This window comes from Pogoniulus pusillus, chromosome 13 (genome assembly GCF_015220805.1).
Source record: "Pogoniulus pusillus isolate bPogPus1 chromosome 13, bPogPus1.pri, whole genome shotgun sequence".
NCBI lineage: Eukaryota > Metazoa > Chordata > Aves > Piciformes > Lybiidae > Pogoniulus > Pogoniulus pusillus.
The window spans coordinates 7,599,689-7,611,944 of NC_087276.1; the positions used below are offsets into that span (position 1 = coordinate 7,599,689).

Genomic DNA, 12,256 nt, shown 5'->3' on the forward strand with positions numbered 1-12,256 from the left:
ACAGTCTCAAACAATTCAGCCTGAGGTAGTCTGCTTTTACTCACATGATGTTTTCCACTGTTTTGGGTTTAATGAAAATGGAGATTGGATACAGCTGGGCAATCTGCAACCTTTTGATGGCATTACCAGAAACATCAAGAATGCAGTGTTTACCCTAAAAAGTGAGAGAGAAGGAGAAATGATACTGAGCAAAGTTGAACTCAGAGGTATGCAATCAATAACTTATAAACATCTCCACTGAAGCCTACAACATCAGAGCATTTGCACCAATGGTACTATCATTGCACCACTTCAGCACAAGGTCCCACCTTGCTCCTCTTTTGAGATTGTGCATCATTTGAGATGTTCTTGACCCTTCTTCCTTCCTTTCTCCACCAGAGGTGGTAGCCCAATCAATCACAGAACATTAGGGGTTGCAAGGGACCTCAAAATATTATCCAGTCCAATCTCCCTACAGGGGCAGGATCACCTAAAGTAGGTCACACAGGAACACATTCAGGCAGGTTTTGAGTGTCTTCAGAGGAGGAGACACCAGAACCATTCTGGGCAGCCTTTTTCAGTGTTTTCACTGTGAGTGAAAACACAGTGAAAAAAGTTTTTCCTAATGTTCATATGGCATCTTTTCTGCTCCAGCTTGCACCCACAGTCCCCTGGTCCATCATTGAAGATCACAGAGCAGAGCCTGCCTCCATACTCCTGACACTGCCCTACATGTCCTTATCAACACAAATGACGTCTGCTGCAAGCTCAAGAGCCCTAAGCCTGTTCTCAGCAGGGAGATGTTCCACTGCCTTCAGCATCTTTGTGCCTCTGTGCTGGACTCTTTCAAGCAGTTCCCTGTATCATCCAGTGGAACAGCTGTACCTCTGCTGCACCCCAGAATTACTTTAAAAATCATTATTTATGTAATAATCTGAGGATCCTTCAGGAAGGTGGCCACACTTTAAAAAAAGGCAAACTGTAGCTGCTTCCCAGATTCAGTGAATGGATCTGGATGTTGACTGGTATCATTAATGAGAGGTTTCTATGCTCTCGAAAAGTATTTTACTGCATGTGCTGATCTGCTGCCATCTTTCAAATGGTTTCTCTTTAAATGTGATGAATGCTCTGGGAATTGATAATTCAGAGCATTACCTGGGTCCAGTTTCCTTCTTTGGGGATAAGAGACATAGCATTTGCTGTGTTTAGTCCAACAACTTATGCCAGGTGCTGAAGGATTTTGGGGAAAGAGCGAAGGACTAGAATGCAGTGCAGTAACTGTGCTGGACATGAAGGCATACAACAGTGACAGTTTATTCCAATTCACAAATGCATGTGCGTTAAGAGTGGCCTCAGACACAGAGATCTGCAAGCTGCTAGTGATTCCAAAGGACAGGATATGAAAATTCCTTTCAAGTGAAGATTTGGAAGACAGATAAAAGAAGCTCAAGTCCATCACCACACAATTATCTTTTCACACAGGGAAGGGGTTTTGCTCTTTGCAGAGTGCATCTAAACAACATTTTAGATACTTGTCTTATCTCCTTAGTCACACTGCATCTGACTGAGAAACACAGCACAGCACTCGATACTAATCATTGTAACATGAGAAAAGCATCTTTAGCTGTGACTGGGACAGGTGAGGACATGAGAGGGATAAGGAAGCACAGTCAAATGAACACGAGTTAAAGTTACTGCTTTTGGGGCAGAGGCAGACACTCCTGTTGGGTCTCTTCCTAAATTAATCACAGAAAACATGGAAATTGTCTTTTGTATCCAAGTAATAAGACCCACTGCAAAGACTCATCTGTGAAAGTGAAACAAAGAGGAACACCAGCAGGGAGTAGCCCCAGATAGATTAATTTGCAGCCCTCTTCATAATACTGAAGCCAAGTTCTGAAGGATAGTCCATTGTTTCCCAGAAAAATGATGTTAGCTGGAATTGAGAAATTGTTGTGTCTGCCCAAAGTGCCATGGGGCCTCTGCAAGAGATCTAACAGCATGGAAACATCTGACAGTACTTTGTTCTTCCTGTCAGTTCATACAAGCCTCACGATTGTTTTGTGCCTTACCAATCCCACTAGATGGGCAGAAGAGCAGAGCCAATTTCAAGTCTAGGATGTAACTGAAGGATTGTATCTGTGACCAGGTGAAGTAATTGTTGACAAGTCCACACTGTTTAAGCTGCTCAGTAGCTCCACGATTTAAACACATACTACAGTTTCACAATTTTGCTCAGCCTCTCATAAACAGCAATCCTCATTTACTTTAACAACTTTGTAATTAACTTAATTTTCTTTACTTTTCTTGCTATATACCACAAGGCCAGGTTCCATTCCATAGGGTAAGAAAGACAGCAGGAAAAAACCTTCGGCACATTGAATGGTTTAGATTGGAAGGGACCTCAAGGATCATCCAGTTCCAACCCCTTGCCATAGGCAGGGACACCTCTCACTAGAACAGGTTGCTCAAGGCCTCATCCAATGATCCATGAACCACAAAATCTCACCATGTTTGCCCTGGTTTGGATTCAAGTAAATCCAATTGCCAGAAATAACAATACTTGGCCATTTGACCAGAGTGATCTACACTGTTTTCCAAAGGACTAATTACACTTCTATGTCAAGAGGGTTAATCACACTTACCATCTACAGGTCCAGACTGAAAGTGCTTATTACTCTTGTGAGTTCCAGCCTAGAAAACAGCTGTTTCTTCTCTCATACAGATCAGGTCACAGTGTCTACTCTAAGTGCATCATTTGTAAGCAGCAGAACACCATCCACAAATCTAACGCAGAAAATGTGCAAAGAACTCCCCCCAAAACTGTCATGAAAACAAGCATCTCTCTTTAAGAAATAAGCCTTCCTTCTTCCTTTCTCAGAGAGCTCAACTGATTTTGTGTTTGAATTTAGAAACGTTTAGATTTTTCTGCAAGGAACAGTTCAGGATACAACCAGTGAGGTCAGGCTTCAAAATGTAGTGGTAGTTATCTATAAAGTCTTATGAAAATTGAGTTTACTACACCTACTCTTCTTTCCTTTTGTCAGCTAAATCCAGGAAAGCTACAAAGAATAACATTTGTAGGAGTTTGATACAGACCTGTGCAGAAGCAAACAGATCACCATAGTAACCAACTGCACCACCACTCTTCTCAATCAGTTAATGTTCTGTGTATGCAAGCTAGGCTAATTAGGCTGTCATTCCAATTATTCCTTCTCTATTCTCTTTTGTAAGAGGAAACACAAACTATGGTTGCTTTTTCCCCAGAATTTAATCACGATGCTTTCATTATTCCAAAGCTTCATTGTTTCCCTGAAGGCATTTGTGGCAATGCACTTTGTTTTTAATTTGGCACAAATGCCTTTCCAAGTCCTAGTGGCTCTGTGCCATTCTTCTCTATTTCCCCTCGTCGGCACAACCAGAGAATCCCCTCAGCAAACCCAAGTACCTGGCACTGATTTACCTTTTCTGCTACTTCTCGCACCGACTGGACGCTTGTTCCATAAAGATGATTATTGTACTGGCCAGCTTCAATGAATTTGTGATCCTGAATATCCTTCTCCATTTGCTCTCGAGAGGTGACGAAGTGGTAATCACGACCATCCACCTCATAATCTCGCTTTGGTCTTGTAGTATCTTTAAATATAAACCAGTAAAGTTTTACAGCAAACTGAAACGCATTTCTGCTGCCACATTTTCATAAGCAAAGAGGTTACTGATGAGTGAGACAAGTCTACAAAGTTTAGAGGATGTATTAAACTTTAACTCAGCATACAGAGGACTTCTATTAAGAAAAAACATAGAATCAAACAGGTTGGAAAAGACCTCCAAGATCATCCAGTCCAGCCTATCACCCAGCTCTAGCCAATCAACTAGACCATGGCACTAAGTGCCTCAGCCAGGTTTTTCTTCAACACCTCCTGGGATGGTGACTAATGTGCAAGTTGAACACAGCCTTCTCCCCATAACACAGAAGTGAAGGAAAAGTAACACACAAAAAGACTCTGGTTTGAACTAAGTTAAGAGTTGACTGAATTAATGAGATAATAGTATCATAGAATCAACCAGGTTGGAAGAGACCTCCAAGATCACTCAGTCCAACCTAGCACCCAGCCCTATTCAATCAAATACATGACAGCACTAAAGTGCCTCAGCCAGGCTTTTCTTCAACACCTCCAGGGACGGCAACTCCATCACCTCCCTGGGCAGCCCATTCCAATGCCAATCACTCTCTCTGCCAACAACTTCCTCCTAACATCCAGCCTAGACCTCCCCTGCCACAAATTCAGACTGTGTCCCCTTCTTCCGGTGCTGTTTGTCTGGGAGAGGAGACCAACCCCTACCTGGCTACAGCCTCCCTTCAGGTAGTTGTAGACAGCAATGAGGTCACCCTTGAGCCTCCTCTTCTGCAGGCTGCACACCCCCAGCTCCCTCAGCCTCTCCTCACAGGGCTGTGCTCCAGGCCCCTCACCAGTTTTACTGCCCTTCTCTGGACACATTCCAGTATCTCAACATCTCTCTTGAACTGAGGAGCCCAGAACTAGACCCAGGACTCAAGGTCTGATCTGACCAGTGCTGAGTACAGGGGCAGAATAACCTCCCTTATCCTGCTGGCCACACTGTTCCTGATCCAGGCCAGGATGCCATTGGCTCTCCTGCCCACCTGGGCACACTGCTGGCTCATCTTCAGCCTACTATCTACCAGTACCCCCAGGTCCCTTTCTGCCTGGCTGCTCTTCAGCCACTCTGTCTCCAGCCTGTAGTGCTGCTTGGGGTAATTGTGGCATGGCAGAAAGAAGCAGCAAGCAGAAACAGCTGAGCTAAAAACCCAAGCCAGGGAGCTACTTCATCCCTCCCTGTCCTGCTGCCACCTCACCAGAAGAGCCAACACCCAAAACCCTGGAACCCAAAAGTCAGCATCAAGAACAGGAAGCCTCTCATGCTACAATCTGAACTTCAAGCCCCATACTGTGCTTCAGCACTTTCATTTTGAAGCTGGCACAAGGCAGAACAGTTTTGAATAACATCAGCAAATTTGAATTTAAACCATGACAGAAAATGAACAGGAAAAAAATATTCTTTAGAACTGCTTTAATATTTACTGAGACTTACGTGGAACACATGAGCCAAATTTGTCTGGAAATTCTGAGATCAGGTCATCATTTATTCTGTCTTTCATGGGTCCCAAAACAATCACAGGTCGAGTGTAACTGACTACAGAATGTAAAGGAAGAACATCAGTTACAATGCAGTAAATTCACCTGGTAATGATTTTAATACCTGAAAGAATATGTACTCCAAGAAGAAAAACACATCAAAGAACATCAGTTAATACTGTACTCATCATGAGATGTTCTAACTTCACTATCAAATCACTATCCTGGGCGACTGAAAATGCTTCTTAATTTATGATATCATTGGAAAAAATAAATCTTTTCACAAAGTAACATCCTTCACTCTAGTGAAAAAAAGGCAAAAAGGGGAAGTTTGAAAATCTTTTTATTTCAAAATGCACCTAAGCAGTAGTGGACTCTGATTATTCTAGTTCTGTTTTGGGAGAAGCTGCTTCATTTCCTCTAAGACCACAATTAAATATTCATGGAATAAAAGTCTCAACTATTTACAGCTTCTGTGATGATTAAACACTCTTACAAAATAGTGCAGCACCTTCTAAAAATAGCTTAATTTTTATAAAGGTGTAAAGGGATTTTGGTTGGAAATTAAGCAGAAAATAGCTGATTATACTGCAAGAACCACAAAGACAATAATGCCTAAGTATCACAGTATCACCAAGGTTGGAAGAGACCTCATAGATCATCAAGTCCAACCCTTTACCACAGAGCTCAAGGCTAGATCATGGCACCAAGTGCCACGTCCAATCCTGCCTTGAACAGCTCCAGGGACAGCAACTCCACCATCTCTCCAGGCAGCCCATCTTGTTATCTTAGCAATAACATCTAATTTCAGCTGTAAAAACTTTAGTTATAGGTTCAATCTGTCTTTAAGGCACAGATAAGTCCAACTTAAATAAAGTCTGACCTCTAAAATCTATTTTAGTTTAAGTATTAGAGTGATTTACTTTCCAAGGTATTAATATCTATAAAAGGAATGTCTTGGATCCAGTAATTGCCAACCTGTTAATTTAACAACTAACATCTTTGCTTAATGACTAAGGGCAGCCCCACCAGTGTCTCAGGTGCCTTTGAATCTATATTGGTCACTATAGTTCTTTGCCACCCTGGGCTTGTTAAAAACATGAAGAATTACTGTGGAAGTGAATTAGTGGACAAATGCAGGTAACATATGTTCCAGAGCAAAGGAACAAAGTGCTGGCACTTTTATAACCTGTCCCATACACTGCATTAGATTCCCACAGGGAATTACAGTGACATACTTAAACCACCAAACACTTAGCTGTCTAAAAGTTTTGTTTTCCAGTATGATAGTTACTAAACTACTGGTGTGTGCTAAGACTTGTGGGAACAGAATAAAGAAGCAGAATAATAACAGACAGATTATGACCTTGGTTCTCACAAGCAGCTGGCTACCTTATCTCAGAAAGGATAGATAACAGACACCACATTAGTGAGGAAAGCAAGGCGTGGTTTATGCTGATGGAGTGGGTTGTCCTTGACTAATTATGCTAATGTGTAGGTGTGTGGTTTGTGCCCCGAGGGTATATACTGAGAGCCAAAATGATCAATAAAGGTCTCTGGCATAATTCACATTGAATAGTCTGGAGTCCATGTGGCATCGCCTCAATCACATTGATCTGTGGGGCCTTGACCACATTTCCCGCGGCAAGCTAAACAGATTTCTGCAACAAAGACTCATTTGAATCCTTCCTCTTCAAGCTTGACATTTAGTCACTTGATATGACCCTTGTTCTCACTAAAACATCAAATTGTCAGTACCTGGGATGCTAGTGCCAAATGAAAAGATGTTTATCGTTTTCTGAGACCCTCTGGTGTACACACCCAGACCTGGCAGTTGCTGATTAGAGGGTAACAAACCTCCAGTTCCCTAGCAAAAGCTTAGCTTGCTTACCATGTCCAAGAGGGCCTCACCATTTCCCCATTTCTAGCAGAGTCTTAACTCATGTGTTCCTCCTCTATGATTTCATTTGGAGCCTACTAAAACTACAAATTACATCAATAATGTAGGCTGTGTTACTCTCGTCTACAAATTTTCACTACTTTTGGAAGCTCACTGATGAAATGGAGCCCACATGCTAATGATTAACAGGTAAGAATGTAAAGTCTCCACAAGCACATGTGCTCCACAATGCTCCTGAAATAATTGGGCTGTGCCACTCCCTGCACGAAACCAAACATGACATCTTTACACTCAAAAATCATGTAAAAAACATGCCGATTTACTTTGACTGCCAGCTTATTTGATAGGTAACAGATGCCAAGTATTTCTTTTACAGATTAATTTACAAATACATCAGATAGCATAAATCAACCATTAGCAGTGTGGTGGGGAATGAAAACACTGTTTACAGTGCTGTTACAGCGATAAAAGATCAGGATCAAGGTGAAAAGAAAGTAATAGCAACCCATAGGCAATCAGTGGAAAGCATTTTGTGTTAAGTGCAAAGATCATAAAATAGCTGCTCCTTTCAATTGCCATTTCATACAAAAATATTATTTTTTCTAGAAAAAAAAAACCACCACCAATCACTTAAGCAGATTAATTATGTAAGAAGCCTGTACAGAAACAGGAGACTGCAATGATCAAGAGACATTTCAATTACAGCTTGGTAAAATCCACAAATGATCTATTGACAGACTTTTTGCTGTGGCAGGAAAACAGAAGGTCAGCCATGAGACTGCTAAAGCAATATGAAACAGAAGAAAACTACATTCTATAGAATCATAGAATCAACCAGGTTGGAAGAGACCTCCAAGATCATCCAGTCCAACCCATTAACCAGCCCTAGTCAATCAAATAGACCAAGGCACTAAGTTCCCCATCCAGGCTTTTCTTGAACACCTCCAGGGACAGTGACTCCACCACCTCCCTGGGCAGCCCATTCCAATGACAAATCTCTCTCTGGGAATAACTTCCTCCTAACATCCAGCCTAGACCTCCCCCAGCACAACTTGAGACTGCATCCCTTGTTCTGTTGCTGGTTGCCTGGGAGAAGAGACCAACCCCACCTAGCTACAGCCTCCCTTTAGGTAGTTGTAGAGAGCAATGAGGTCACCCCTGAGCCTCCTCTTCTCCAGCCTCCCTCAGCTTCTCCTCATAGGACTATGCTCTAGGCCTCTCACCAGCTCTGTCACCCTTCTTTGGACACATTCCAGTACCCCAACATCTCTCTTTAATTGAGGAGCCCAGAACTAGACCCAGGACTCAAGGTCTGATCTGACCAGTGCTGAGTACAGCGGCAGAATAACCTCCCTTATCCTGCTGGCCACACTGTTCCTGATCCAGGCCAGGATGCCATTGGCTCTCCTGGCCACCTGGGCACACTACTGACTCATGTTCAGCTACTATCTACCAGCATCCCCAGGTCCCTTTCTTCCTGGCTGCTCTCCAGCCACTCTGTCCCCAGCTTGTAGCACTGCTTGGAGTTGTTGCAGCCAAAGTGTAGAACCCTGCACTTGGCCTTGTTAAATCTCCTCCCACTGGCCTCTGCCACACTGATGAAACTGTCAAGCAGTTCATATTTTCCTACTGCACTGTAAACCACACATGATAATTTGAAGTAGCACATGCAATTTTAAGGAGCACATCTTTGGTGTCTGCACTTTAAAATTCAGTAACAGTGTTTTAATAATTTATCCTTTTTTCATGCTTTATTCATTTGAACAACGTCAACAAACCCCTGAAAGTTGTGTTCATTGTAAAAGCAGAGAGCTCTACAAACCTTCTTGTTGATTGACTGGCTCGTATGACAAGACATACTCCTCTTGGCCACCTAAAATGTAAATGCAAAGACACAGCAATGTATTTTTTTTTTTCCTGAGCTAACATATTTAAATGGAGTCATGTAATGAGCTACAGCAATACAGACATTCCTCAGCAATACACATTACAATGATACTGATGAAGGACGTTTTTCAAGAGCAATGAACTATAAAAACCGCAAAGATAAGCCAAACAAAATGTTAAAGCATAAGACACATACAGCAGAAGTAGTTTCCTGGTTTGTCTGAGCACGTCCAACTGCCACCAAGCACGAGAAGAGTTTTAAAGCATTACTGAAACGCTCTTACACACATTTCCCTGCACGAAATGCATGCATGCTGTCATTCACTGCTAGTGGCAATGCCACCTTCATCATGAATATTCTCTCTGCCTGGATGCCAGCATTTACAAGAACATTTTTCTATATTTATAGAGAGCTGACAACTGCATGTGTCAAGGTGTCCCTATCTTCCTTTCACTTTATCATGAAGTGGCATTTACATGAACAGCTTTCAACCAGTCTGATTTTTCTTTATTAGGTTATGATTGTATATACTAAATCACTACTCTTAAGTGAATCCATACAGATGCCATTGAAAAGGAAGAATGCTTTGTACCGTTCTAAACTCCACAAAGCACATCAGCAGTGAATGAAACTGAGGTAACTGAAGACTTTTTTAGGTTATGATTGTATATACTAAATAACTACTCTTAAGTGAATCCATACAGATGAAATAGAAAACAAAGAATGCTTTGTATCATTCTAAGCTCCACAGAGCACATCAGCAATGAATGAAACTGAGGTAACTGAATTTTGACCTTTGACAGCTGCAGGCTTCTTAAATATCAGTGAAAGCATCTGAAATATACCTCAGTTACCATCTCCCTGAAAGATGATTTCTAGTCTAGGGGTATCTCTGAGTAAGATTTCTTGCAAGGAAATCTCTGTGACAGGAGAGGACTGGTAATTCTGAAGACATGAGCTCAAATTATATGACATCAGTGTGATCTTGGGATAAAGTACAGTCCATCAAGAAGTCACTCATGTCATTTTGGAACGTTCTTTGGGGTTCATAAGCCATACTCACAATAAGCAAAGCAACACAGCAATGCTATACCACAGCTGTATGGAACCAGATGGCCAATGAAGGATTGGATAAATTTATATGTTGCTTCTATACATCTATTCTTTATTTCACGGGATACAGTACTGATTCAACATTTACAGGTGCATTGGGGCAAATATCTCTCTTATTTGGAATTATTTTTGTATTTAAACTGTACTACAGCAATACAGGAATGAGCATTTTACTATTTTAAGTTCTTGCAAGTGAGGAATACCTTAAGACAGACATAAAAACATGCAACCTGCATATTTTAATATATCAAAAAGATACTCATGCAATGGATTTTAGAAGGACAGTATATACTTTCAGAACCCTTTTTAGGCTAGAGGGAGGTATAAGGAAAGTCACCAGCTATCAAGTTGTCTATGAAGAACCAAGCTCATATATAATTAGATACTTCTTTGGAGAAGTCACATGGCTAAAAGATCAAAAATTAAGTTAAGCCAACTACCAAAGAGAGAGTAAGTAAAAAGCATCCCCTGATTGAGGGCACAAAAAAGTATATATTGTCACTGCTTCTGAATACTTTGGAAAATGATTATTAACAGAATGAACCTTTTGAACAACCATACTCATCTGTAATCAAGATAACTTTCATATTAGACAGCAGTAAGAAGAAATTAAAAAAGATATATTTTAATAAAAAGTGCTGAGAGATTACACATTCAGATCAACAAATCCATCACGTTCGTAATAAGCATCAGGGCTTTTCAAGTGAAAATGGAATAAAAAAGCAGTATAAGCTTTACACAAAAATAAAAGGACACTCCTTGGAGGGGAGGGAGAGAGGAAGGAAGCACATTGATGAAGAAACAGTTGTGGTTAGTTCTAGTGACATGGCATTAAAAGTGACTAAGTTTTTAAGTTTGTCAAAGGCAGCTTCCATACATGCTCAGTTTTGTGTTACACTCAAGGAACACAAATGTCTCCCCCAAGGGGTGTCAATTACTTTCTGCAGTGTTAGCATCTTAAATATATATAAATTCTCCTTCTAAGTGTAGTCATCTGGGAAAAAAAAATTGTGGATTATCACCTCTGTGAATATCTACAGCTTCCAAATAAATCTATCTGTTCATGAACCACCTCCCTTATTTCCCTGATATCAACTACATTTGCTTCTGCAGTGCCCATTAGATAGCAGGCAACCAGAAACTGATCAGCAAGCCTTCTGCTATTCCCTCTTTTCACACTCCTCTTCAAATCCTTAACTCCTCCAACTTCCTGCTCTGCTCTATCTAGGTTTCAGGTCCAGACCACACACCTTACTGAGGAGTTGTTCAGCATAATTAACCGGTGGGTCTGAAGTTCTGGCCCTGTGTTTAAGACACTTCAGAGCACTGCAGAGTAGCTTTGTGAACCATATTACTTGCTGTGAACATTTATCATTACTCAAACTACAGTAGTACTAAATAGTACTGTAGCCTGGGCTAGTAAAACAGCTACCTCAGTTCAGTATTTAAACAAGATGTCTTCAGAGAGATAAAGAATGTGCATGTGTGCCTAGCATGCTACATACTAAGCACCCACACTCGACAGGATAGGTAAATGGAAGCTGAAAGCAAGGGTAAACACATGTTTGTTTATCTTCACTTTCATTAGAAGTATTAATAATATTAAATCTGAGCATCAGTTGTGCAAAGCTGTAGATAATTACTGCACTATTTAACAGATGACACAATGCAGCCACCCTTCCAGTCTTAATCTTGGTTACATACAGTTATATTTGTCAGCATTACATTTCAGTTTTAGCAGGTCCAGCATCATTTCAAAAAGCAGGAATAGATTCAAATGAAGCTGAACTAAGAAAAAAAAATCATCACGACAATAAAAATATTTATCAAGGAGGATTGCAATGGTTCTCTCTAGCCAGATGCTTAAAAATAGAAAGACAGAGGACAATTTGCAGTACTCACCAAACACATGAATATGGATTTCACCTGAAGGTGACTAGGATGCTCTATTTAACATGTAAATAACCAGAAAAGATAGACAAACAGAAGCAAAGGAAGAGCTACTAAACAAAGAGTCTAAGGAACAAAGAACTTAAAAACACTTACGGTAACTACTTTCACTATCGCTGGCATTAGAGGTAACATGCTCTGAAATTGCAACACAATGGGAAAAAAAATAAGGAACAGACACTAATGGCATGAGTCCAAAAGAAAACAAATTGACACAAAATAATCCAGATGAAAGACAATACTGATATCGAAATGCTGGAATCAATACAT

The 12,256-nt window shown here is 40.9% G+C and overlaps 1 protein-coding gene across 34 annotated transcripts in view; it reads right to left on the minus strand.

Moving 5' to 3' along the window:
• Positions 1-12,256, minus strand: part of DLG1 (discs large MAGUK scaffold protein 1) — a 196,023-nt gene that overhangs the window by 5,145 nt on the left and 178,622 nt on the right. For 18 of the 34 annotated variants that reach the window (XM_064152849.1, XM_064152850.1, XM_064152853.1 and 15 more), the window contains 6 exons: positions 12,083-12,124; positions 10,581-10,616; positions 8,858-8,908; positions 5,092-5,193; positions 3,443-3,615; positions 45-154 (listed from right to left, as the gene is read on the minus strand). In XM_064152849.1, coding sequence (XP_064008919.1) covers positions 45-154; positions 3,443-3,615; positions 5,092-5,193; positions 8,858-8,908; positions 10,581-10,616; positions 12,083-12,124 — 514 coding nt within the window. The remainder of the gene's footprint in view (positions 1-44; positions 155-3,442; positions 3,616-5,091; positions 5,194-8,857; positions 8,909-10,580; positions 10,617-12,082; positions 12,125-12,256) is intronic. The other 16 variants (XM_064152851.1, XM_064152860.1, XM_064152855.1 and 13 more) reach the window with 3 other exon arrangements.